The sequence below is a fragment of the Crinia signifera genome, chromosome 8, assembly GCF_055691185.1.
Source record: "Crinia signifera chromosome 8, ASM5569118v1, whole genome shotgun sequence".
Classification (NCBI taxonomy): Eukaryota; Metazoa; Chordata; class Amphibia; order Anura; family Myobatrachidae; genus Crinia; species Crinia signifera.
The window spans coordinates 53,341,898-53,368,367 of NC_139224.1; the positions used below are offsets into that span (position 1 = coordinate 53,341,898).

Consider the following 26,470-nt stretch of genomic DNA (forward strand, 5'->3'; position numbering starts at 1 on the left):
TGCCCTGCAACAGTTTTAGCATGGCCAAATAGTAAAAATGCCAAAAGGATTTTAAAGAGCGCTTGGTGCAAAAAAAGGGGAGGAGTTAATGTGCAGGTGATTGAAAAGATAGGGGGGGGGGGGTATTGATATTGAGTGGTACCTGTGAAACAAAGGGGTTAGTATATAAAATGTTTACACCCTTTTGGGGAATATTTGGTGGTTTGATAAAAAGAGTGTGTCCAGCTTACTTTCCCTATGTGACCCTACTATAGGTACCTCTACTCCAGATCGGTGTATCTCCTGCTGTTGTTATGATGGAGATAACGTCCAGTTCTGGGACAGCCGCAAGTTGGTGTTTGCGGCTGTGTTGCTTGAGGCTGGGGGGCCGGGCTTCCAATGCTGCGGCAGCCGCTTGTTGTTTTGCGGCTGTGTTCCACGTGGCTTGATGCCCGGCGTCTTCTCCCGCCGAGTACCGGAAGTCGCCGGAAGTGATGCTGCTGCCGCGAGTGAATGTTTCAGGTTGGGTGTCGGGTAAGCAGGCTGGTGTGGTCTCTTCGGTCCAACGCATTTCGTGCGACTAGTGCACTTTTTCAAGGATCCTTGAAAAAGTGCGCTAGACGCACGAAACGCGTTGGACCGAAGAGACCACACCAGCCTGCTTACCCGACACCCAGTGGCGTAGCTACGTTTTGGGTGCCCCCCCGCCGTTAGGCGGGGGGGCGCCCATACCCACCCCCCGCCGCCGCCCCGTCGCCCTGCCGCCTATGCTAACCCCCTCCCCCTCCCCCGCAGTCTTACCTATCGCGCTGGTCCCGGCAGCTCCGTCCGTTCATCTGCTGAGGACCACCACAAAATGGCCGCCCCCGTACAGCAGACAGTTTCAGAGAACTGTTTGCTATATGGGGGCGGCCATTTTGTTGTGGTCCTCATCAGAAGAACGGAGCCGCCGGGACCAGCAATATACGTAAATCTGCGGGGGGGGGTAACCATAGCACCGCAGCCCCCGGCGCCCCCACATGCACAGCGCCCCCCCGCGGTGGCGGGGGCTGCGGTGCTATAGTTACGCCCCTGCCGGCACCAGACCTTAAACATTCACTCGCGGCCGCGGCATCACTTCCGGCGACTTCCGGTACTCGGCGGGAGAAGACGCCGGGCATCAAGCCACGTGGAACACAGCCGCAAAACAACAAGCGGCTGCCGCAGCATTGGAAGCACGGCACCCCAGCCTCAAGCAACACAGCCGCAAACACCAACTAGCGGCTGTCCCCGAACTGGACGTTATCTCCATCCATAACAACAGCAGGAGATACACCGATCTGGAGTAGAGGTAGGGTCACATAGGGAAAGTAAGCTGGACACACTCTTTTTATCAAACCACCAAATATTCCCCAAAAGGGTGTAAACATTTTATATACTAACCCCTTTGTTTCACAGGTACCACTCAATATCAATACCTCCCCCCCCCCCATCTTTTCTATCACCTGCACATTAACTCCTCCCCTTTTTTTGCACCAAGCGCTCTTTAAAATCCTTTTGGCAACTTCATATCAATAAGAGCTGCTCTTCCTAGCGCAGTAACCATTACCCCAATCCAAATAGTAAAAATGTTGCAGGGCATGCTGGGATGCGTAGTTCAACAAAAGCTGGAGGGCCAAAGGTTAGCCATGCCTGCTTTAACTCTTCAAGCGCTAGCCCAGCATCTTTATCTTGTGCCCTCTCTTAAACCACCTCTGCATGTATTGGAGTGTGGGGACCTCAGGGCAACCTCCCTAACCACCCATGATAATCTGGCAATGCAAGCCCCACTGCTTAGCTTCTTCTTCAAAGGCAATCCATCAGTATAATACTGTATGTATTACATATGGGTTATTTAAATAACAAATGTGTACTGTATATGTGAATTCTGTATAATTTTGTGTCTTAATTATGTAAATCTGTACCTCAGTATTTCATGGCGTTATTTATTGTTGTATCTAACACTTATTCTTTCTGCTGCAGACAAAATGTAACTCTTGTAATAAAGGGATTCAGTGCCCACAGGGCACAGTTCTGCAGGTGAGTTTCATGCATAAGGTTTTGGTTTGAATTTGGCACTGCTCTCACCTCTTATACATGGTAGGAGTCCTAAACCTACGCTTAGCCACCCCTTCCATCCCCAGTCCTACATTTCCAGTTGCAAGCAAATCTACATACCCACATATACATGCGGCTTGTTTAGTGGGCATTCTCAGTACAAATTTGTGGATATTACCGGTGTACTGTATGTCCCACGCCAGTTCCAACCAGACATTTTTGTTCCATTGATAAGTCTCATTATCTAATAAAACTAAATAAAATACCTGATGGTAAGAATCAGTAGGAACAGAGATAAGGGAATGTTCCTTTATTTATTTATTAACTTGCTACTTCATCCCCATCAGTATTCACTATGTCTGAAGGACAGCATAAGCCCTTCCCAGACATAACTGATGTCACAGTACCTCCCTTCTCTCAATACTGCCATGCAGGATATGGCCCAGCTCTGAAGTGATATTCTTAGGCATGTGGTGGTGAGTCTGATATAGAAAAGGCGGGAACCCACTGGTTATTTCTGATAAAGAGATAGGTGCTAGATAATGAATCTGAGTGTTGCTGTGACAACTATAAGACATATTGGGCCCAGCAAAGATCACATATACCCATAGGAAACAAACTTGTTTTCTCTACGTTTTCATAGTACATACTGAGAGCTTTTTGGGTCTTTGAGAGGGGGGGGGTTAAAGGTTACAGCGCTATTGGGAATATACTGATTAAGGGCCTGATTCAGGTAAACAACTCAATGCAGATTTTTGCCAAGTTGCCCTAAGTCACACGGCACATGTCCTGATGGTTACCGCAGTGGAACACAGAACAAATTCTAATACAGAGAGAGGGAAATTCGATGAGCAGTTCTGGGAGATAGTAGGGAGGGTCGTTCAGCAGAGGCAGGTGTGCTGTGAGTGTTTCTCCACCAGTGAATGCATCCAAAGGCACCAGAAGATCATATTAGACCACTCTCCCAGAATGGTTTGGAGATTCTCAAAAAATGGGTGGGGCTCCTGACCAGCTGGAAAAGAAGGCAAGTCTCCCGGAGCTGGCCAGCCATTTGCACCCCCCCCCCCCTTCCCACCCTCACCTGCCGCATCCAGAGTGAAAGTGGGCGGGATGATTAAACTATTCCGGGATTGGAAAAATACTGATTTCTGGGATTTTTCCCCTTCACTGTAAATTTTCATTTGTTTCCTTGTAGGACTATTTCCAATGTTATTTTCATTCATTTCTTTAGATTTGTAATGGGTCCTTAATCTATTATTTACTTATAATATACATTTTTATTGTGAACATGGATTACGAATTTCAATACACAGATAAAATGGTGTAGAGATTGGAATGTTCACAGATATTTATCCACGAGGCAATGGCAGATTGCCAATCTGTTAATAAAAGGATAAGAGCTTTAAATACAATACAAGGGGTATAAAGGTTAGAAGATAAATAAAGTGATTGGCAATAGGGATTGGAGATATTGTACTAGTGGAAAGTGGGGATGGATTAGAAGACTATTAGTAAATTGATAAATGTTCAGAAAGTGAGCACTAAGAGAGTAACCAATATGTATTTTTATTCCGCAGGAGCCACTGGGCAAAGGGTCAGGGAATTGTACATTTAAAAGGAGAAATAATGTGATTCAGGGATGCAAATTCAACTGCATTGAGTCAAAAGTCGTAAGTACATACCATAACGATGCTGAATAGCTGCACAGTGCGGCTCCTGGATGAGTTACAGACTTTTGAAAAATCCCATGTCGACCTTTTGACTGTCAACCTAGACATTGTCAAACTAATGACCTGTCGAACTAACGACCTGTCGAACTAATGACCTTTCGGCCTATAACCATGTCAACCTTTTCCCATGTCGACCTAGACTCTTGTCTACCCTTTCCCATGTTGACCTAATGGTATCGACCTAATGACTGGCGACCATAATGCTGTAGACCAAATTATCCCAACCCCACCCACACCATACACATAATTATCGCAATTTTTCAGAAAAACCCTAGCGCTGTATCTTTTTTACATTTTTTTCTCGTACATATTTATCGCACACCTTAATTGAAGATTAAATTATTGTATGCCACATCCGATTCATTGTTATAAAAACAATATTAGTCCCATAGTTATTTAATGTTTATTTCCCTTTTCTAGGATCTAATGTGTTGCGATGGATATTATGGACACCAATGTTTAGTTTGCCCGGGTGGCCTGAGCAATGTGTGCTCCAATAATGGAAATTGCCAGGATGGGATTACTGGAAGTGGAGAATGTATCTGCAAAGAAGGTTTTCATGGAACTGCATGTGAATCCTGTGAACCTGGGAGATATGGAAGAGACTGCCAAACAGGTCATCTTAAGTCCCGTTGTGCTATTATGAATGATATCTTAGTCATACTCTGATAATATACTGGAGTTGAGGTATATTATTGCTAGTACTATTATGTTCCTTCTATATGTTTCACAAGCGTGCCCAACAGTGGAGGAACTTGTGAGTGGTGGGCCCAGGTGCAAAAGTATAATTTAGGCCCCGCACCAGTGGGTGACAGGGATACAAGCTGCTTGTCTGGGCAGCAATGGGCCCCTTAGTCCTCAGAGGCCCCGGTGCAATGCACCTGTTGCACCAATGGTAGTTCCGCCTCAGGTGCCCAACTAAACAAAGTCCAGAAATTATTTAACTGCACAGTGATAGCATTGCTTCCTAAAGGCCCCCATCCACTAGTGCAATATGGCCACATTTAAGGCCTTATTCAGATCTGAGCTCAGTACAAATTTGTTTGGAAAATGGGAAAAACCATGTGCACTGCAGGTGGAGCAGATGTAACCTGTGGGAAGAGAGTTAAATCTGGGAGGGTTGTGCTGAAACTGAAATCTATTATACTGTACATGTTACATCTGCCCCACCTGCAGTGCACATGGTTTTGCCCATTTTCCAAACAAATTTGTACTGAGCTCAGATCTGAATAAGGCCCTTAATGAGATTACGATGCATTGCTGCAACTGATCGCATAACAAGTGATACATTGCATGTCATTTACCTGCGATTGCGATATGATGCAACTCGCATTGCAGATCCTGCAGGCTAACATTAACATTTGCCTCAGCTTGTAGCCCCAGCTGGGATTGCATGATATACATTGTATGCAAAACGACCGCATACAACGTATCTTATGCAATCTTGCCTCCCGGTGGGATTTTGGGGTATCGCATGCAAGGTAACGCATGTGATACCTTGCACTAGTGGATGGCAGCCTTAACACCTCTAAAGTCATGTGTTCTGACCAAAGACTAATTTATGTGTATTATTATTATTATTATTATTATTATTATTGGGCCTGTCTCAAAGTTTTATGCTTTTGCAGCAGAGGTGCAATAAGAGAGCAGGTGGCCTGTGTGCACATACCGATTGGGTCCTCTCCTCTTTGGCAGTGCAGAGTCTCTGGACTTTGCAGGTCTCCTAAAACAGTGGTTCCCAACCTTTTTTTCTCCTGTGCACCTTGGTGAGGCTTTTCATTTATGAGTACCCTGCCTCTCAATTTAAAATATCGAAAGTACTTATGAGTGGAATGGAAGTGAGCGGTATGCATATCCTTATGAGTAGCGAAGGAGTAGGGTGCTGTCCGTAATCGAGTACCTCTGTATTTGACCGCTGGCTGTGTACCATCTCTGGGGTTCCGGCTACTGCCTGTAGGATTAATGCAACTGCTTCCTTCACCTGTGTCAGCCTGGACTATATGATTGCCGATGTCTAAAATAGCTTCCAGTGGATTGTTGGTTGGGCAAAAGCGCAAGGAGACGCTGCAGATGGAACCAAAAGTGATACAACGGTTTATCTCCATGGCAATGGGAGACTTCTTCCACTTTCGGGAGACTTCTTCTTCCACCATTATCAATATTATATTCAAGTACCCCTAATCAAGGGCGTAACTACCATAAGTGCAGGGGGTGCAATTGCTATGGGGTCCAGAGCTGAGAGGGGCCCATCTTGCCATTGTAAGTTGCATATGGTATATGCATTTATTGCTATAGGTTGGTACATAGGGGCCCTTACAAACTTTTGCTATGGGGCCTACAAATATCTAGTTACGCCCCTGCCCCTAATCGATCTGCACAGTACCCCCAGGGATACAAGTACCCCAGGTTGAGAACCACTGTCCTAAAACATGGGGCCCGCGCTGCATTCCCAAATACAAATACACCTCTATTGCACATGTGCGAATCACCGGAAAATAGCCGCGGCACTCACTTGAAGACCCAGTAACCAATCAGGGATCGCCACATAGTAAGTCAAAAGAAGAACTTACAAATAACAATAGACCAGTTTCAATGTGTATGCACGGATCTGACCCTATTATCACAAACATGGTTAGTGCGCTAGATGTAGTCAAATCCTGACTATCTTGTGAACAACAGCATGCTCCTGGATGCGGCTACTGGACAATATTGTTGACTTTATCCTTCAGTGTCTATATCATTTGCCTAGAGGTTCCAGCCACTTCAAGTAAAAATCGTTAATGATATCGTTCATGGATGATATTGTGTAATGTGTTCCCAGCTTTACTCTTCTTTAGTCCACAAAACTGTATAAATAATAGAAATCTCTGGGTAGGGTACATATAAAGGGCCCCATCATAATGGCCCCCATCCGACTTGTCCTAAGAACAAGTCGGACCTGATTGTCCTGGCAGCTCTCCGGAAGGGGTCACACACGATTAGGCACTTGATGTGCCAAGTTTTGCATGTGATACATTGCATGAGATTTATAACATACAACTCCCGGGGAGCTACAGTGGCAGGGGATGCCGGAGAGCCTGCGAGGGGAACATAGAGCTGGGCATGGGGAGCAGGGAGCCAAGCTGCAAGAAGAAAAAACAACTGAATGGGAAGTCACTAATTGGCTGAGAGAGCTCTCAGCTAATCACTGACTGCCCATTCATTTGTATTTTTTTTGTTGTTTTGTTAAGTGCACCTGCTGCCCGGCTTCCCCTCGCTGGCTCTTCGCATTCCCGCCCACCGTTTCTCTGCGTCCCCCGTTTGGCTCCAGCTGCACAACCGGTCCAACCGCCCGACTGCGATCCGTTGCGCACAGGAACCGCTCATCATGCCGGACGGGATGTCTACACATGCGCGACTTGGGTGGGGGCCTTAAGGAAAGTCTGGGTGGGAGGGGATTTGTTGGTGAGTTGTTTCAATATCGGTAGTAGCAAAGTTACTGTCAAAGCCTCTAACATGTAGCAATCCATTATTTAGTTATCTAATTTTACTTTGACACCTTTGAATAAGTTTTTGATTACCCTTTGAGTGCCATTAAATTGAGTAAATTTGTCAATATAGGTGTGAAAATTGAAAAGCAAACATTTGTATTCATCATAATGACCTGTAATATTTACCTTTATATAGGAAATATAATCTTTTTTTAACCCATTTTTCTCACAAATATTGAACATCTCTCACAGAGTTATTGTCACTCAAAGGGTTAAATAGTTTTTTTGTTTACATTATGGAGAAATTTAGTAAGATAGGAGTTCTATTTCACATTATATGTTGAAACTACTTGTTATTTATTTAGCACCTTATAGAAGATAATAGTACCTAACTGGTTGCCCATAGCTACCTGAAATAGAACTCCCATTTTAGTCAATTTCCCTCTGTTTAATGTGCTCTGATGGGTTTTGTTTTATTTTCCGCTTTTTGGTATATTAAGTGGTGGCATCTGCTTCTTGTGCTGTCAGATCATTATTACTTTTGCAGAAATTTTACTAAAACTAGTTACTGTTTTTAATCAAGGCTTATATATATATATATATATATATATATATATATATATATATATATATATATATATATATATATATGAAACTGGTTTAAATAATGTAAAATATTTCAGTCAATAATTAATTATAATCAAATATTTAGTACTTTTCACTTTTTGGTTAAGTTTTAAAAACAGTTTTTTAAACAGAATGTGACTGTGTCCGTGGAAAGTGTAATGATGGACTTCATGGCGATGGATCGTGTCAGTGTGATAAAGGCTGGTCTGGTTATTCCTGTCAGATCGGTAAGTATGATGGTTCACTGTAACATTTGTTAAAAAATATGTTGCACATATCATATAACTGGTGGCCAAAGGAAATAGTTCTTGATTTTGTGCTGACTACCCTGGATATTTTGTATATTATGTATAATGCACAATGATAGGTTATCTGCTTATCTACCATGGATATATTGGGCGGTATTCAATTCTTCCAACAGGGGAAATAGTATCCACTGCCTATTCAATGCTGCCATTTCAGACAACACTGAAGGCGGATTTCTACAAAACAGATCTGACTTTATAACAAGTCGGATCTGTTTTGTCGGACGGGCGTGTGATTGACGGTCACATGGTCACATTTTTTTGGGGGTGCCAAATGTCACAGGGGCCCCAAGGACACTGTATATGTACACAGAATCCTCTTGCACGGCTCACTGTGCTCGGCACACTATTATAATCTCACTCTATGTCCACTTGGATAGTAATGTATGAACCAAGTCCACCTGTGACATTCCGCAGCAGAAAAAAGGGGGGGAAAACATGTAGACCGTGTGATTGTCGCTGTAAAGCCGGCATCTAACTTCCGTTACTGTCATTCTAGACATGGTCAACTTTAGAAATCTAACTAGACGAGTATGACTAAGTGCGGTCAACCATAACATGGTGTATCTAGATAGCGTAGCTATGTCGGTCGGATACCCAGCAGGAAGCGGTCAGTTGGAGGGTATGTGTTTGTAAAGGATTTGCTGTGTTTGTGAGGGGGGTTGCAGAATGATTTTGACACTTTTTATAGGTTTATTGGTCTCTACTGGTGGCAAAGCCAGGAGACATAACCTGGCTGCACAGTCCTGCAGGAAGAGGTCAGTTGGAGCATCATTGCCATTTCCTAAAACACCATTAAACAGTAGTTATTGAGCAGTGGTGCCAGAATGACCAGATCAGACACCCTCACAGCTGAGACCTCCCTCCAGTAATTCCTTTCTCCCTTATACAAAGAATATATCAATAGTCACACGACTGCATTCCTTTCCAACCCTTAATGTATGAGCAGCTATACTTCCTTGTAAAGTTCCATTATTGCATATCATTTGTTCTAGCTATATATCTGACCTACTCTTTGTCTGCATCACTGTATATATCTGTAATGTAATGCCATTTCTTCTAGATAATAAAAATGATTTGTGCAATGGCAGCTGCAGCATCAATGCAAAGTAAGTGAATATGTATTTGAATGTCTTGTAAAAAGAAATATGCAAAAGGCATTATACAGATGTAGCGGGATTCATCTTTGCAGGGGATGCCGATGACGACGCCAGCCGCCATCCCCTGCCCCGCGCCATCTGTATGCCGGAAGGGGACGCGTGCGCACGAGGTGCGCGCGTGTCCCCTTCCGACGGTGCTGTCCTCGGTCGCCCGGTGCCCACACCAGGCAACCGCACCCCCACGCAGTGTCCTCGAGTTCCCCCCAGCCCCCTCGAGTGGGAGGCGGACAGTATTGCGTCCGCCTCGCCGCCCCGCCGCCCGGATACTGAGACGCGTGTGTAGAGGACGCACGCTCGTCTCAGTCAGATGGAGCGCTGTGTTGCTGGCGGATCGCCAGCAACATGCTGCTGGCGTTTCGCCAGCAACAATAAGTCCGGCTCCATCTGTATATATATATATATATATATATATATATATATATATAATAGTAGCTGAGTACTACAAGTACAGTTATAGCTGCTGTATGAGGGGGTGTGTAAGGCCCCCCATAATACAAGAAAAATGAAAAGTATACATCTGGGGTTTGACTGGATTAAAAAAAAACAATATGGCAATTAAATGTATTTACTACATGTTAAAACATATTGGATGACATTCTATGGGATGAGAGTTTTTCGCACGTCAGCTTTTCGCCCATTATTGCACTTTTTTTAAATCGCATTTTTGCCTTGGATTCGCATATTTAATGAGGTGCGTGTTCCGGCAAGAAAAGTGCGATTGAGTGCGATAATGGGCGAATTTTCGGCATGAAAATGTGCGAACTTGAGCTTATGTGTGATTTTGAGTTTGTATAAAAAAAAAAAAATTGCATGGGGTCCCCCCTCCTGAGCATAACCAGCCCCAGGCTCATTGAGCCGGACCTGGTTCCAAAAATACGGGGGACAAAAAGCATAGGGGTCCCCCGTATTTCTGAAACCAGCCCCGGACTCTTGGACCAGTCCTGGTATCAAAAATACGGGGGACAAAAAATCTGGGGGTCCCCCGTATTTTGAAACCAGCACCGTGCTCCAACAGCCCGCAGTGTCATGCCACAGCCGGGGGACACTTTTTACATAAGGTCCTCCGGCCGCACCATGAGCACCGTGGCTGGTCAGCCTTGGACGGGGTACCTGGAGGAATGGGGACCCCAAACCAGGCTTCACCCGTCCAGGGCTGAAGCCCGGGGCTGTCACCGGCGTCCCTGGCCAGTGGACGCCGGCCTGATGGGGTTAAATCTTTCAATCCTAACATTGCTTTATACAGGAGGACTACAAATACCAGCAGACCTCCCCCGCAGGCTGGGACTTGGAGAACCACAAGTCCCAGCACTTGTAGTCCAACTGTAAAAAGAATGTTAAAAGAAAACACACACACAGAAAAGTAAAACTTTATTACATACACACACATATCTCACTTTTACAACAATATACTCACCGATCCAGGATCCAGCACTGCTCTCCTTTCTGCAGAGCCGGCTACCCCCGCACTGACAGCGGGGACAACCGGCTTTCTCCGATGCAGCTAACTGCTTCTGTCGCGCTGTCCCAGCGCGACACAGGCTGAGAGCGTGATTGGGCGATGCGTCTCCATGGAGACGCATAGCTCAGCCCTGATTGGCTGAGCTATGCGTTTCCATGGAGACGCATAAGCCGAAGACGCTCTCAGCCTCTGTTGCGCTGGGACAACGTGACAGAAGCTGTTAGCTGCATCGGAGAAAGCCGGTTGTCCCCGCTGTCAGTGCGGGGGTCGCCGGCTCTGCAGAAGGGAGACCAGCGCTGGATCCTGGATCGGTGAGCATATTGTTGTAAAAGTGAGATGTGTGTTTGTGTGTGTGTGTATGTAATAAAGTTTTACTTTTCTGTGTGTGTGTGTTTTCTTTTTACAGGTGGACTACAGTGCTGTGCTGCCCGGACCTGTGACTTCCTCCTCCCTGCACTATGATCCTCTTCCAGGTGCAGGGAGGAGGAGAACCCGGCACAGCAGCAGCGCCAGGTAAGGGAGGGAGGGGAGAGCCGCTGACTCTCACCGCAAAGGACAGCTCTTAACGCAAGAGTTGTCCTTTGCCATAATTATCACATATGTTACAGCATATGCGATAATTATGTCGGCGATGAGTGGCAAAGGGGGGCGGAGCTGGGCTGCAGATGTTTGAACATCCCGCCCTGAATGTACATCAGACAACAGGCCAGAGCTGATGTACATGTCTAAGCAAATATTTGCCGGTATATGTTCATACCCTGTGGCTTTCCCACCTATATTCATATAGATATGACGAATGTGGGGTACACACCAGGACAATTTGGCCTAAAAGGGGCAGACTAGATGGGCCAAGTGGTTCTTATCTGCCGTGAAATTCTATGTTTCTCTGTTTAAACCTCTGAGCGTCTGATGCTCCCGCCATTCTTTTAACCCTAACAGACTAAGAAACCCACCCTTGAAACCGCCCCTCCCTTTTCCCTTCACCTGGAATAATCAAACTGAGTCATTTATTTTGGCGAATTAAAGGTCACATTTATTAATCAGATTACAAATATAATCTTACTCGCTCAGGTGGCAAAGATAGCACTGCGGTCCACCAGCCCTCCAACGTAACTGAATCAAGCCGCCCGGGGAGGGGGGCCCCTTCTCGCAACTGAAATCTGTACCCGCCCGGGGCCCCCCAATTGCCCCCCCTCGACGCCAGGCCTTGGATCTTGCACCCCCTCTTCTGGGGTGCCTCCGTTTCCTGGCGCCAATCTTTGGCTGGCCCGCAGTACTTCCGCCTCTGTTAAGACAATCTCTGCTGTATCTAGCACTGCCCAGGGTCCCCCAATTGCCCCCTCCGATGCCAGGCCTTGGATCTTGCACCCCCTCCTCTGGGGTGCCTCCGTTTCCTGGCGCCAAACTTTGGCTGGCCCGCAGTACTTCTGTTTCTGTTAAGACAATCTCTGCTGTAACTAGATGCTGTTTGGATGTTGCTCCTTCTTCGTCCAAGGGTGGGTGGGTGGGACAATCCTTACTGCGTGCCCTCTTGCTCTCTCTGATCCTCCCCCATACCTGTCCTGTCCTTAAGTATGGGTCTACTCCCATGGGGAGGCGCCTACTACCTGCTTATCTCTTTCCTTCCCCCTATACTGTTCCTGTTACCTCCCTGCCCCCATCCTGATAACAGCTACCACTTCATGGCCTTGGTAGCACAGACTTATAGTTTATTGTCTCTCCCGGCTATTCGCCGTTCGCTCCTTTTAAACCTCTGAGCGTCTGATGCTCCCGCCATTCTTTTAACCCTAACAGACTAAGAAACCCACCCTTGAAACCGCCCCTCCCTTTTCCCTTCACCTGGAATAATCAAACTGAGTCATTTATTTTGGCGAATTAAAGGTCACATTTATTAATCAGATTACAAATATAATCTTACTCGCTCAGGTGGCAAAGATAGCACTGCGGTCCACCAGCCCTCCAACGTAACTGAATCAAGCCGCCCGGGGAGGGGGGCCCCTTCTCGCAACTGAAATCTGTACCCGCCCGGGGCCCCCCAATTGCCCCCCCTCGACGCCAGGCCTTGGATCTTGCACCCCCTCTTCTGGGGTGCCTCCGTTTCCTGGCGCCAATCTTTGGCTGGCCCGCAGTACTTCCGCCAACGCTAGGTTCCTAGAACCATAGCCCGCCACCTCACCGTGACCTTCCCTCGCCCTATTAATCTAGAACCTATATGTAACCATTTGCACGCTCTTCTCTGCTCCTGAACTGAAATGCTTCCCCACCGTATCTCACCCTTGGACCCTGTTCTGGGAGTCCTCATTTTCCTCCTGTAAAGAAAACAGACCGCTGGAGACCCCTGTTCCTGAAGGGTGTTGCGAATGCCTCTCTGAGCATCGCTGCCTTGACAAGCTCTTTGCATGCGCCCTTTACTGCCGCCATGAGCTGCAGCTTCTCCCTGCCGCAGGCGCTAACGAGTCTTTCACCAGCTTGTTCACGCCATCTTGACAACCTTCCATAAATGAGGTGGACATGTTAAACCTTGCAGCTGCGCATGTGGTGCCGCTTCCCTAAAGGCTCCCAACTTTCCCCTTGAGTAGGCATCCGCTCTGATGTTATCTACCCCTGGGACGTGCTTGGCGCGAAAGTTAATGTTGTGGCGCAGGCAAACCAATACCAAATACCTAATCAGGTTGATCGCTGGTGGGGAGAAGGCACTCTGCCTGTTGACTGCTTGAACCACCCCCATGTTGTCACATCAGACCTGTTACCCCACAACTCCAACACTACTATGATCGGGAACAGCTCTAGCAGCAGCATGTTCCTGGTCAGCCCTGCTCCGACCCAGCTCTGCGGCCACTGGGATGCGCACCATTCTCCCACGAGATATGCCCCAAAACCACAAGACCCTGCTGCATCGGTGTACAGCTGCAGCCTCTTGCTCGCCACGGGCGGTGCCGGAGAGATGCGAATACCATTAAATTCCCTTAGAAATGTTTCCCACATCAACATGCCTTCTCTGATTTCTGTTGTCAGCTTAATCGCAGGCGACAGGGGGGGTCAAGAGGATCACATGTACCGGATCCCAAGCTTGTGAGGGACCCCAAGGTTTTGAGGGACTCGGGGGCTATAAGCATGGCTGTGTCAGTGCAGTGCCTAGCAATGGTTTAAAAGGCACCTGCCTGGATTCCTGGGTACTTGACTGGAGCCTCCCTCCGATATTAGTGAATATTAATTCTATTTCCTTTGTAACAATAAAAAACATGTTTAATATGCATAATACTAACAATGTTCTGCTCAAGGGGGCGGGGTATTGGGCCCCCTAGATATATCAGTATACCAGGCCCCAAGATTTCTGTTGCCAGCCCTGGTCGGCAGAAGATTCTGCTCATTGGGATAACCCTGCATGTGAAATTCAGTGACCCCAGCAATGATTGGAGATGTTTTAGTGTCATCTTGTCTGCTCTGGCATGCTCCCCAATCTGCCTCATAATGCCAGCAACCTTGTCCTCTGGTAACCTACACAGCCTGTCGGTGGTATCTATTTCTATTCCCAGATACGACAGTTTGTTCATAGGCCCCTCTGTTTTCTCCGTTGCTATGGGAACCCCAAAAGTGTGGAACAGCGCCTACGTGGATTTTAACAGACGCTTGCATGTGTCAGTGTTCGCCTGGCTGACCCTTAGAAAGTCATCCAGATGGTGCGCAAATGTCCTGCAGCCTGTCCCCACCTCAACGCACCAGTGCAGGAACATGCTGAATTTTTCAAAAATGGCGCCATCCATGGGTAAGCATAAAGCCACATAATAACTGCCCTTGAAATTTAGTCCCATGAATCCGTGACTATGTAGGTGAAGGGGGAGGAGCCTAAATGCTGATTCGATATCTTCCCCAATTGGGCCCGTACCCCGCAGCTGCGCACTATTCTGAGCGCCTCTTGAAACGACTGGTAAGCGACGCTGCACTGTTGCTTTCTTCGCTATGGCAAATGTAAGGCTCTTGCTACTTTATGCACATACAATGTATGGGGCATTGGAACCTGGTTATACCATCATTTTGCCACCACGCTAGAACTCATTCCTGTCAAGAAAGAGTCCGTTCGCATACTACGCTTTCGGCATTGCCGTAGCTCAGCGTCCGTCAGGGTCATCAGCCTGCCCGCCTCCTCCGATCATTAGGCATCTGCATGTGGAAGAAAAAGGGTTGCACTGCGAGGTGACATAAAGCATGTTAGTTTGTTCTGTGTGTAAATACGTTGCATCATGCAGTCTCCCAAACCTGAGCAATAATCCTATAATGCCACCTCCCTGCATTCTCCTTTTTCCCTTTCCTACCCTGCTTCTATCCGTATACAAGTGACAGAATAGCTACCCCCATGGAAATTTGTAACATCCCATGAAGCCCTGTTGGCATTGGACATTTCACTAAGCTGTTTACCACCCAAGTCACACAAAATGACTTTCATTTTACTGTGATTATTCTGCTTTGCTTATTCCTTTTCCGAATTTCCAGCACATTCCGCCTAATTGGCAAGCTAACGTGCACTGAGCGGTTACCTGTACTGTGCAGTTATGTGTGCACCCTTTTTTTTTTTTTTTTTTTTTTATGTATAATCTGTTAAAGGGGGCCCATCTACTTTGCACCCAGCGTCAGCAGTATTACTTCCCTGCTAAGGCCAAGCATGTACCCCTTAAAAACTTAACTTACAAACTTAGTTGCTGTGAGAACTATGGTTCCACCCCTGTGCCCTAATTATATTCATTACTTCTTATACATGAATTGACTTAACAAAATTCTAACAGCAACATATTTTGTATACGTCAGCCGATTAACCCAGCGCTTTTCATGAAATAACAGTAAGTTTGGATCTGCCAAAGATATAAAAGTCTAATATGAAGTAAAATGCTTATGCACAACCGTAATGAATTCACTTATTGATCTCCTGTACTACTATACTTATTGTACATACACGCATGTAACAATGAATTTACTCATTTGTATGTGACACCATATTATATTACTGACTGCAGCTTAATGTAACCTGTTACCATTTATCATTCCCCCAATCATCAACATCTTTATCATACTGTCTATTATACCCCTATGATGCCTTGCACGCTGAAAATTGCACCACATAATGAATTTTCTTGCCTTATTTTGCATTATATTAACTTCAAAAACAAAACCACATGTTCCCATATTTGCATTCTGCCTATCTAAACTTATGCTTTGCCATAACCTAATAACAGTGCTGCACAATGTTATATTATGTTACTTAAAACTATGTAATTCCCCTATACATGTGATCTGAAATAACTCAGCTCTGCAAACGCTCATCTGTAATCATACATTTCATGTTTGTACGGCGCTGCACAACACTTGTGGCGCCTTATAAATAATACTATAATAATAATAACCATATTAATGTGTTATTGCACAAATTATACATTTGTTTATCATTGCTAGGCAGCCTGCTGACTCCATTGTATGCTCTGCTTAGTGGGAGGAGTAGATGAATGGATTGTATTGAAAGGATACCTCTATCATGATCTCTACATGCTATGCCATGTAAACAAGCCCTCAGTAATTTAATTAAGGGGGGGGGGGAGGGGGTTGGACATTCTTTGCAACTTGCCTGAACATTGGGCCTAATTCTCTGCTGTTTTGCTAAAGGCTGCAGCGAGTATAATAATAAATCCCTAAGTACTCATTTTTTGGCCTTAAACTGCTAGAAGTCTGCATTGAAAAAACTTCAGCACTGAATCCCAACTGTACTGTTAGGTAATAGGTGTGAAACTCTATTAGGTGCTGTTATTCCTTAGGGGAAAGTTACCCAGCATAATATAAAACATGTGGTAAAATTCTATCTGCATTAAAGATTGAATTCATAAGATTACAGAGACATTGGGAGTTTGTGACATCAGATGGTAGCAGGGTGCCGAATATGGAATTAAGTAAAAGAATAAGAAGGGATACAAATGCCAATACATATAGATACTTATGATATTTCTGGATCATTCCTCTGCTGCTTTCTGGATGTTCTTGCTGGTGCCCGCTGCTGCTGGGAGTCGGGTAAGGAGGGGACTGGCTGCGTTCTGGCTGCGAGTGCGGCCCTGGGGATGCTCCTACCCGACTATGTGTGTATGTCCCGGCTGCTGCTGCTTCTCTTCAGCGCTGGTGCCCGCTGCTAGAGTCCTGTCTTCTGCCTCTTTCCTCCTCTCGGCCGGCCCGTTCCACAGCTGGATGCAGCCCTCCTGGTGCCGATCTCAGACCTCCTGCTGCTGGAGCCCTCCTTGCTTTCTTCTGCCGCTGCTCCGGTCCCTTAAATCTCGCTGGCACTTCTCTGGATCTCTTAGGACAGTCCATTGCTTCTTTTTAACTTTAAAGCTGCTGGTGAGTCTCCACAATCCTTACTGCGTGCCCTCTTGCTCTCTCTGATCCTCCCCCATACCTGTCCTGTCCTTAAGTATGGGTCTACTCCCATGGGGAGGCGCCTACTACCTGCTTATCTCTTTCCTTCCCCCTATACTGTTCCTGTTACCTCCCTGCCCCCATCCTGATAACAGCTACCACTTCATGGCCTTGGTAGCACAGACTTATAGTTTATTGTCTCTCCCGGCTATTCGCCGTTCGCTCCTTTTAAAATGAGCCAATTTAGATACAATCTCGACCGATTGTATGTAAATTGGCCATGTTTTGGGCCATTTCGCTGCCGTTTTGATGCAATCCCGATCCGATGTGCGGCCCAACAGGTTGTTAGGTCTTTTCTGAGATCTTACATGCTGCAGGTAGAATCTCAGAAAAGACCATTGTAGTGGGTGCGGGTCGCGATCGGATCGCAATGTCAGCTCGTGAGCGGGTCGTACGTTCCTGTGACGACCTGCTCATGAGCAGCATCGTGCTGGTGTGTACCCAGCATTACTCAAGTCAGTAGTTACAAGTTAGATAGGTTGAACTCGATGTACTAACGTCTTTTTTCATCCTTAATTACTATGTTACTATGCTACTATGCTACTATGGCCCTTATTCTGATCGGTGCGGCCAGAGCCGCATATGCGGCTCTGACCGCACCAGGCGAATCCCCGCCTTCCAGACGGATCGCCACAGCCGTCCGTACGCGGCCATGTGGCGATCCGCATGATTTTGGACGGGGATACGCCTCCTCCATGGTGGGAGCAGCCCCTGCATTCGATGGTCGCCGAACATCGAATGCAGGGCCGCACGCTCCACCAGGTCCCGCAGCACAAGACCACACGGACACTTGTCCGTGTGAAATCTTGTATGGGGGCGGGCAGCTGACATCCGGCGATGTCAGATGCCCGCCCTGTACCCACGCGTCATAGCCTCATTAGCAAGCGTACGCCCCGCGTTTGCATGGGAACGCCCATGAAACGCGGGGCGTATGCATATGCAAATGAGGCTTCGTAGCCCCTCACGCCCCTATCCACCCCCTTTGCGGCGGTCAAAATACGTGTGCGGCGATTTCGGCTGCACATGCGCAGAGTGCCCTCTGCACATGCGCAGACCGAAAACATCGGCGGAACGGCCGCAAGCGGCCGTTACCGCTTCAAGCAGAATAAGGGCCTATGTTACTTTGTTACTCTGCCTACTGAATTAATAGACATCCCCTTTAGAGTTAAATTTTTTCAGCTGTATTGCAGGACCTACAAACAACACTGCCAAATGCTCATGCCTTGCCGGCTTTACCGGGAATGGGACACATTGCACAGGTAAGATTGGGATTTATGCACCAATGCAAAATATCATCACTGGGGTCAATAACTACACCTTTCCTATTACCAAAACTGGGTCACACCTGGGATTTTGCATATGGGACCAACTCAAATGCAACCCTTATGCCTGGTACACACCAGCACGATCCTGATTGTTAGTAGATCGTTAGCAGATTGTGTGACGGTCGCACAATCTGTTGGAGCACACGATCTGCTAACAATCTGCTAACGATCTGCATCCAATCTGATCCCAATCCGATATGAGTCTGTATCCAGTTGAATGGATCTTTTACAGATCCTACCTGCAGCAGGTAGGATCTGTAAAACGACCAAACGACAGCGGGGACGCGCATCGGATTGGAATCAGATCTAAACATGCAAAAACATGCCCAATCTACATACAATCTGCATCCAATCGGTCGGAGTTGGATCCAGATTTATGGAATTGAGCCGTAATCATTCTGGTGTGTACCCTACATCAGAGATGAGATTGGTGATAAGATCCTCTCCAAGCGCCAGCGCTTCCTATGCTAGGAAAGGGTCCCGGGTCACATTGACCTGGGTTACCTGTTCACATTGCACCGCAACCAGGGTAGATTCCGCCTTCAACCATCCAACTGTAACAGTAACAATTTTTTGTGAATGTCCCCTTGTCCCACCCGGGGGCAGCAGTAGAGTCAGGAGGTGGGGTGGGCAGTTGGGAGCCCCCCTCAGCAGAGCAGCAATGAATAGTTGTTGTACACATGAGCACAGCGTCTATTCAGAGCTCTGGCCCCATAATACATATATATGTCCATATATTGATTTGTACACTTAAGAATCAGAATCACACTCAAACCTTTATCAAGGCCTTTCTTACAGTATTTACTATATTCTTAATGGGGTAGTAAAGGGGATACGGTCACTAGGTCACAAAGGGGAAGGGCAGCATGCATTTGGTCAACCACTGAAGGTTGACATGCATGAAGGTCGATATTTCTGAAGGTGGATATGGGGTTAGGTCGACATGGACATTAGGTTGACACATACAATATGTCAACATGGGCTATGTCAACAGTAAAAAAAAAAGGTCGACATGGAGTTTTTCACTTTTTTGTCCATGTAGACTGTACTGACATTCGGGATCAAAAAAAGGGAAAAAACCCATGTCGAACTTTTGACTGTTGACCTTGTCCATGTCTACCTAATGCTTGTGTTGACCTAATGACCCTGTGACCTAACCCCCTTATGACCTTCAGATATGTCGACTTTGATATAGGTCGACCTTCAGTGGTCAACCCAATGCATGTTGACCATCCTCGTGTCGACCCTATGACGGTTGACCCATACCCATAGAAAAGAGATTGAGGTGTTTAGATGTAAATAGATTTAATATGGACAATGCAGCTTTATTAACAATTAACAACATATTCTCTTTTTTATATGTGACAAATATATTACTCTATTATGTTCAGATAAAAAGCAGTATCCAATGCTCCGGCGAGCACGGCACAGTGTACGCCGTTTTACGCTTACCGTTCATGCGCCATTTTTTGTACCTGTTGCCATGCCTCCCACCGCTCACTTAATTCAATTCAACTGGTCAGTAGGGATGAATGCTTTGGCCGGGGGGACTTGTATAACAAGTCTCCCCCTGGCTGTAGCATTACCCTGCTGGCTGGTTGGGCCTGGGGCTGGTTCCTAAAATAAGGGGGACCCCTATTCATTTTGTCCCCCGTATTTTGGGAACCAGACCCGGCCCTGGAACCTGGGGCTGGTTTTAAAAAGTCAGCGGAGCATTATGTCAGTGGTTTCCTGATTTTTTAAGCAGAGACGTTAGAACCACAAGTGCAGTTAAAGCAGCTGTAAATGAGAGTGTGTAAAGCTCCCTGTAATTGTAAAAAGGGAAAAGTAGAGTACAGCGCTAGGATTGACTGAATAAAAAATTAATTAATTTATACGATAAAATACATTTATTATACAGAATAAAAAGAACAATTAACCATTGTCTACAGAGAATTCTCAGAATTGGTCAATGAAATAAAAACAATCTGGATGGGTATTTGCTCCAATTGAGGGAATTATAGCAGCAGTTCAGTGCACCAATAAAGTTGAATATTTACCAAGTATATGGTCGGATGGTCTGTCTCCTATGTTTCCAAGGAGAATTTAGAAGAGTCCTGGAGAATTATCCATCATTATGGATCCGGATTAACTCAGTAGAAGGCGAGATGTTGAGGGTGAGATGGTTTTGATACACCCAAATGGGCCTTGGTATAAGTACGTGTTGAGTTCAACTAAAAAAGATGCCAAGAGCAAAACGGAGAGGCATACCAAAAAAAAAAAGCGAGCAGCGTTTTCCGTTTTAGCATTGAATACATAAACGGCAAGGTACGCAAAAGTTCCCATATGAAAGCAAAGGTCGAACAACGTCAAGGACCAAGCAGTAAACAGGGCAAAGCTCTCCATAAAAATTTTTTTGAACCAGGAGCATTGAATAGGGTAAGGACCATATTTGGCGAGAGGACTGACCTCGACAAAAAAAAGCGATCCAGAAAAAAACAAATTACAATGGCATGCGATGCGACGCAATGTTAAAATTGTACAGCATTGTACAGAAAACTTTGAAAACCCTCATATCGGGTCAGATCGGGTCCCATCACATACCTTAACTAATAGTATGCGATGGGACCCGACGGGCGCTGTGCCAGGAAACAAGTAAATAATTTTCTAATGAAAGTAAAATATGAGTATTTATCTGCCTGTTATTATTAAAATATATTGTATTATTTATTATATACAGAAACAGCAAATTACAGTACAATGTATAAGTGCTTCATTGATGTCACGAGATGCTCCAAACAAAAAATGCCGTAAAAACCCAGTTTTCGGGGTTTTTACCGCACTTTCATATGCAGCAAAGCCTATGGGCTTCCCTTTGCTTCCACCACCACCCCCCTTGTCGCAAGAGCTGTCCTCTGTGTTAATAATCGCATATGTTAGTGCATATGTGATTATTAACAATGTGAATGCCGGTGATGTGTGGTGGAGGATGATAGAGAATCTCGCCCTAAATGAGAGTGATATATTTATCCTAAATGCATTTTTTCATATGGGTTTATGCATTCATTTGGTGATTTGGGAAGTTTCTCTTTATATAAACAGTGTCATTGTCATTTCAGAGAGTGATGTCTGTGCTGTAAACAATGGGGGGTGCTCGAAATATGCAAACTGCTCGAAGGCTGCCTTAGGTCAGGCACATTGTGTCTGTAGATCTGGCTATAATGGAGATGGAGTCTGGTGTATCGGTGAGAATCTGAGCTTCTTGTAACTTTACTAAACAAGTATATATGATATTCTGGCATGCGGACAGCGGCACCGGACAGATAGAATTTGTCACATCCGAGAGATGGTTTAGGGTTAGGCACTAGGGGGGTGGTCAAAGTTGTGCTGCAGGGGAGGTTATGGTGGGGGAGGAGGGGTGGGATAAAACAGTTAGGGTTAGGCTTCGTGAGGGGTGGGTTAAGGTTAGGGTTAACATATATACTTGGATGCATCGGGATTCGGTCTGTCAGAATCCTGACTGCTGGGATTTCGTACTAAACGTGATCCTCTAACCTCTTCCTCTATATCTGGAGTAGATTGAAAGATTGAGCCTTAGGCTTTTTTGCATCCAGCAGCTATAAATTCTCCGGTCATACTGTATTTCCTATAAAAAAAAATCCAAGATTAATAACAGTAAATATTTAAACTACAAATTGAAAGATATCACTTGCTCTCTACAGTCATAAATGCCACAGAAGTGTTATATTTTATATAAAATAGCCTCTACTCTGGGGCTCAGACATTCCAGCTACACCCATATCTGCCATTTTAAGGATTTTACTGTCTAACAAATTATATCCGTAGTTCAGGTTGAAAAAAAGACTTGCATCCATCAAGTTCAACCTTATACAGGACTTGTTAGTTGGTGTAGGCTAGATGTGATATCCACATGTTAGTATTACCATCTGTTCCAACTATGGCTGAATACCGATTAGATGTTTGTCCAACCTTATTTTAAAAAAAATCCTCAAAACATTCCTTTCGACCCGTGCTGGATTTTACCTACTGTAGGTGAAAAATCAGCACATAAATTGAGTAGGGAAAATCTAAATCACCCTAAAAATGGGTGAAAAATGCCCCAAAGAAGAGGATACCTGTGGCAATGGGGAAAATGAGTCTTTTTTTTTTTTAATTACTAATAATTTAGAATATTTTAGGTTCAGAGCTCCAAAAATAACCAAAAATGCCCTTTTCGGAAAGCCATAAGACCCAAGCATCTATATATATTAAAGGCTAAATACTCCTCACCTCTGGATTTAAGTCCTGCTAGTGACCACTAGAGGCTACTTTATGGATCAAATTACTCCTTATCAAAAGTGAAATTAAAATGATCTGTTTCATCCAACTGGACTGAAACTTGGCGTGTGATGGATGGTGGCTTGACACTCAAACATCAGATATCAGCCACAATCAAATCCTCATTCTTTCATCTGCGGAACATAGCCAGAATCAAACACTTAATGCATCTGAAGATATGCCAAGAGTCATACATGCATTTGTATCATCTCAATTAGATTACTGCAATGCCCTCTACCTTGGTCTCCCAGCCAAAGAATTGCACTGATTACAACAAAACACAGCTGCCCGGCTGTTACCCAACCAGCTCTGTTCTAGCCACATACAATAACTCCCATTCTCTACTATCTCTACTGGCTGCCTGTAAAATGGCGAATCATCTTCAAGATTAATTTACTGAGTTTCAAACCCCTACATGACCAAGGCCCATGGTTCCTGAAGCTTCTGGTTGCAGACTATCCTACCCATGTACTGCTATCTGTAGATCAACTTTTAGCAGTACTTTGAATCTCCCCTAATTATTCTGGAGGTCAAGCTTTTAGCAATGCATCTCTGACTCTATGGCACTCAATTCCTCACTCAGTTCGAGAGGCCCCCACTCTAGAATCCTTAAAAAACACAAGACTTTCCTGTTTACTCCAGCATTTCTGTAATTCCCTTTAAGAACCTCCATGTTCTCTGTAGTTTATGTAAAGCATTTTTTGAACTTCATTGTTCCTGTACTGTATTACATTCATTCTATCTGTTAAGCGCCTTCAGTCCTATTGTGGAAAGAGCACTACAGTATATAAATAAAATATAATCGATTCCATAATGGAGAACACCATCCCCTTTCATGTACTTCCTCTCCACTTTATTTATTGATCAGAACCAGGTCATGTTCATGTAACCATCACACAGTTCTACAGTAAATATATTAGAAATGTCAACATTTGTTCAGCCGCACATCCATCCCTTTTGTCACTACTCAAGTTAGACATTAGTAGCCATAAAGGTAAACCTAGATTTCTTAATGTAAAAATAATGTATTTGTCTTTCTATTAAGTAAAAATATTGGGTTGCTTTCTGTTGAATTGTTTTCTTTGATAAATAGAGAACATTCACGTGTTCTTAAACTGATTGTCTTTTTTTCCATTTTGGTACAGAAATTGATGCCTGTCTGGAAAACAATGGTGGCTGTCATGTCTCTGCCGAGTGCACTAAAGCTGGGCCAAACACTGTGAGTATGGGGGTTATTCTGGTTGACACATAGAGCTGCGTAATTCGCAGCTTTGCACATTGTCTATACACCGCCTACACAAAATGCCCATCCCCCACACGCAGGTTAACTCGCATGCATGTGAATGGATGTTTAATCTTGCGTGCGGGGACAAAATCATCCGATGGTCACCGAATGATTTGCAAGCGCTCGCAGATCTAAGACACCTCTCTGGTGTCTTAGATCTGCAGGTTCCCTGTACGGGTAGAGGACGGGCAACTGACATCCGCTGATGACATACAAGGGAACGCCCAGTGTTTTCATGGAGACACCCATGAAACACTGGGCATTCCCATGGCCGCTACCCCTCGCCTCCACCCAGCGCCCACACTGATAGGTGGGAATGGGATGGCGAATAAGCAATTGATGCACATGCGCAGTTGCTGACCATCACTACCCTGTGCGCAGTGGAGCGAATGGATAAGAATAACCCCCTATGTGTGTATATATGATTAGCGAATTTCTTAGGGGCAAAAGCAAAGTTCATTTTCTCTCCTGCTATTTGCATGCACAGTTACATATAGGGCCTTATTCTGGTCGGTGCGGACGGAACAGAATATGCGGGCAGGACCGTGCGTCCTAAACCCCGCCTTCCGTACGGATCGCTCACTACGTCCGAATGCGGTAAGCTGCTGACCGCACGGAGCACGAGTGGATTTCTCACGGATACACCTCCTCCATCTCTTGGAACCTCCCCCTTCATTTGATGGTCGCAGACCATCGAATGCAGGACCGAGTGGTCCGCCAGCTCCCGCAACCTCAGACCACACGGGCATTTCTCCGTGCAAAAGCAGGGATCCGGGCCGGCAGCTGACATCCGGCAATGTCATATGTCCGCCCCCTACACGTGCGTCATGGCCGCATTACCATACGTACGCCCAGCGTTTTCATGGGAACACCCATGAAACGCGGGGCGTATGCATATGTTAATGAGGCCAAACAGCCCTTCACGCCCCTCTCCACCCCCTGTTCGTAGTGTACACGTTTCATGCGGAATTTGGACGTGTGTTCCGTTCGCACATGCGCAGACACGAAACATCGGCGGCACGAACGCACGCGGATATTACCGCACCAACCAGAATAAGGGCCATAGTATCAGTCCTATGTATTCTCAGGTCTAGCACAGGAGAAGGGGCAGCAAAGACAAAGTTCTCACCTCACCATCATCTCTTTGCTCCCATCCTGCGCCTACTGTATACCCCAGTACCACTCAGTCACCCAGAGGAAGCCAACAGTAATGCACAGATTAATCACCTGTTATTCCTCCTGCATTGACTGAGGAACATGTTTGTACATTACTCCTGTGCTCGTGGAGTTAAAGGGGAAGGGATATATCCCCCCCCCATCAGTAAATGGAGCATTTCTTATACAGTCACTGGAAAAGTCAGCAGACAGTGGAAAGTTAACATATTCTCTGGTTATTATATGTATGGCAACAGTTATTATTATTATTATTATTACAGGTTGAGTATCCCTTATCCGAAATGCTTTGGACCACGAGCATTCCGAATAAGGGATTTTTCCCGATTTTGGTATTTTTTCTTTTAAACATACTTACCTGTCCCCTGGTGGTGCCCCGATGGTCTCTCGACGTCCACTTTGTCCCCCGGCATCCACGGAAGGCCTCCAGCACCGTCTCTGGCATCTCCAGTGGTCCCAGGAGTGCTTTGTGCGAGTTCCCAGGTGTGCCGGTGACGTCACCGGCGCGTGCACACACTCGTGCAATGCACTCCTGGGACCACGGAGACGGTGCTGGAGGGCTTCCGTGGACGCCGGGGGACTTGTTAAGTATAAAAAAAGGGTTAGGGTGGTAAAAAAATAAATAAAAATTATTCCAAAAACCACGGGTTTTGGAACAATTCGAATAAGGGATGCCCGGATACGGGATTCTCAACCTGTATTATTGTTATTATTATTATTATTATTATGAAGAATAATAAGAATAATATCATTATCATCACATCTTTATCATTTATTTTAAAGGAGCCACAAGGGTTCAGCAGTGCCATGCATAGTGTAGAATCAGCAGTGCAGGGTACTTCAGAGTAGTTACATACAGATATACTGTACATAATTAAAATCTACAGATTCCATAATTACATTGAGACACTCCTAACAGTCAAGTTACAGACTGTTTGAAAAATGACAGGTAGGAGCTGATTGACTTGTAAATTGGCTACTGCCACTGGCTATTGGTAGGGTACCTGGTGTAGACAAGTTAGGAAAATGCCTTAGTGTAGTGTCACATGTTTCTCTTTGTTTTTTTTTAATCTAGCAATGAAATGTAAAATAGAAAAATATGGAAAATACTGTT

The 26,470-nt window shown here is 45.4% G+C and overlaps 1 protein-coding gene across 3 annotated transcripts in view; it reads left to right on the forward strand.

Moving 5' to 3' along the window:
- The window catches only part of STAB1 (stabilin 1), a 367,238-nt gene that overhangs the window by 210,776 nt on the left and 129,992 nt on the right, over positions 1-26,470 (forward strand). For all 3 annotated transcript variants that reach the window (XM_083156377.1, XM_083156378.1, XM_083156379.1), the window contains 8 exons: positions 1,981-2,037; positions 3,633-3,725; positions 4,206-4,401; positions 8,014-8,109; positions 9,251-9,296; positions 18,436-18,515; positions 21,680-21,805; positions 24,044-24,117. In XM_083156377.1, coding sequence (XP_083012503.1) covers positions 1,981-2,037; positions 3,633-3,725; positions 4,206-4,401; positions 8,014-8,109; positions 9,251-9,296; positions 18,436-18,515; positions 21,680-21,805; positions 24,044-24,117 — 768 coding nt within the window. The remainder of the gene's footprint in view (positions 1-1,980; positions 2,038-3,632; positions 3,726-4,205; positions 4,402-8,013; positions 8,110-9,250; positions 9,297-18,435; positions 18,516-21,679; positions 21,806-24,043; positions 24,118-26,470) is intronic.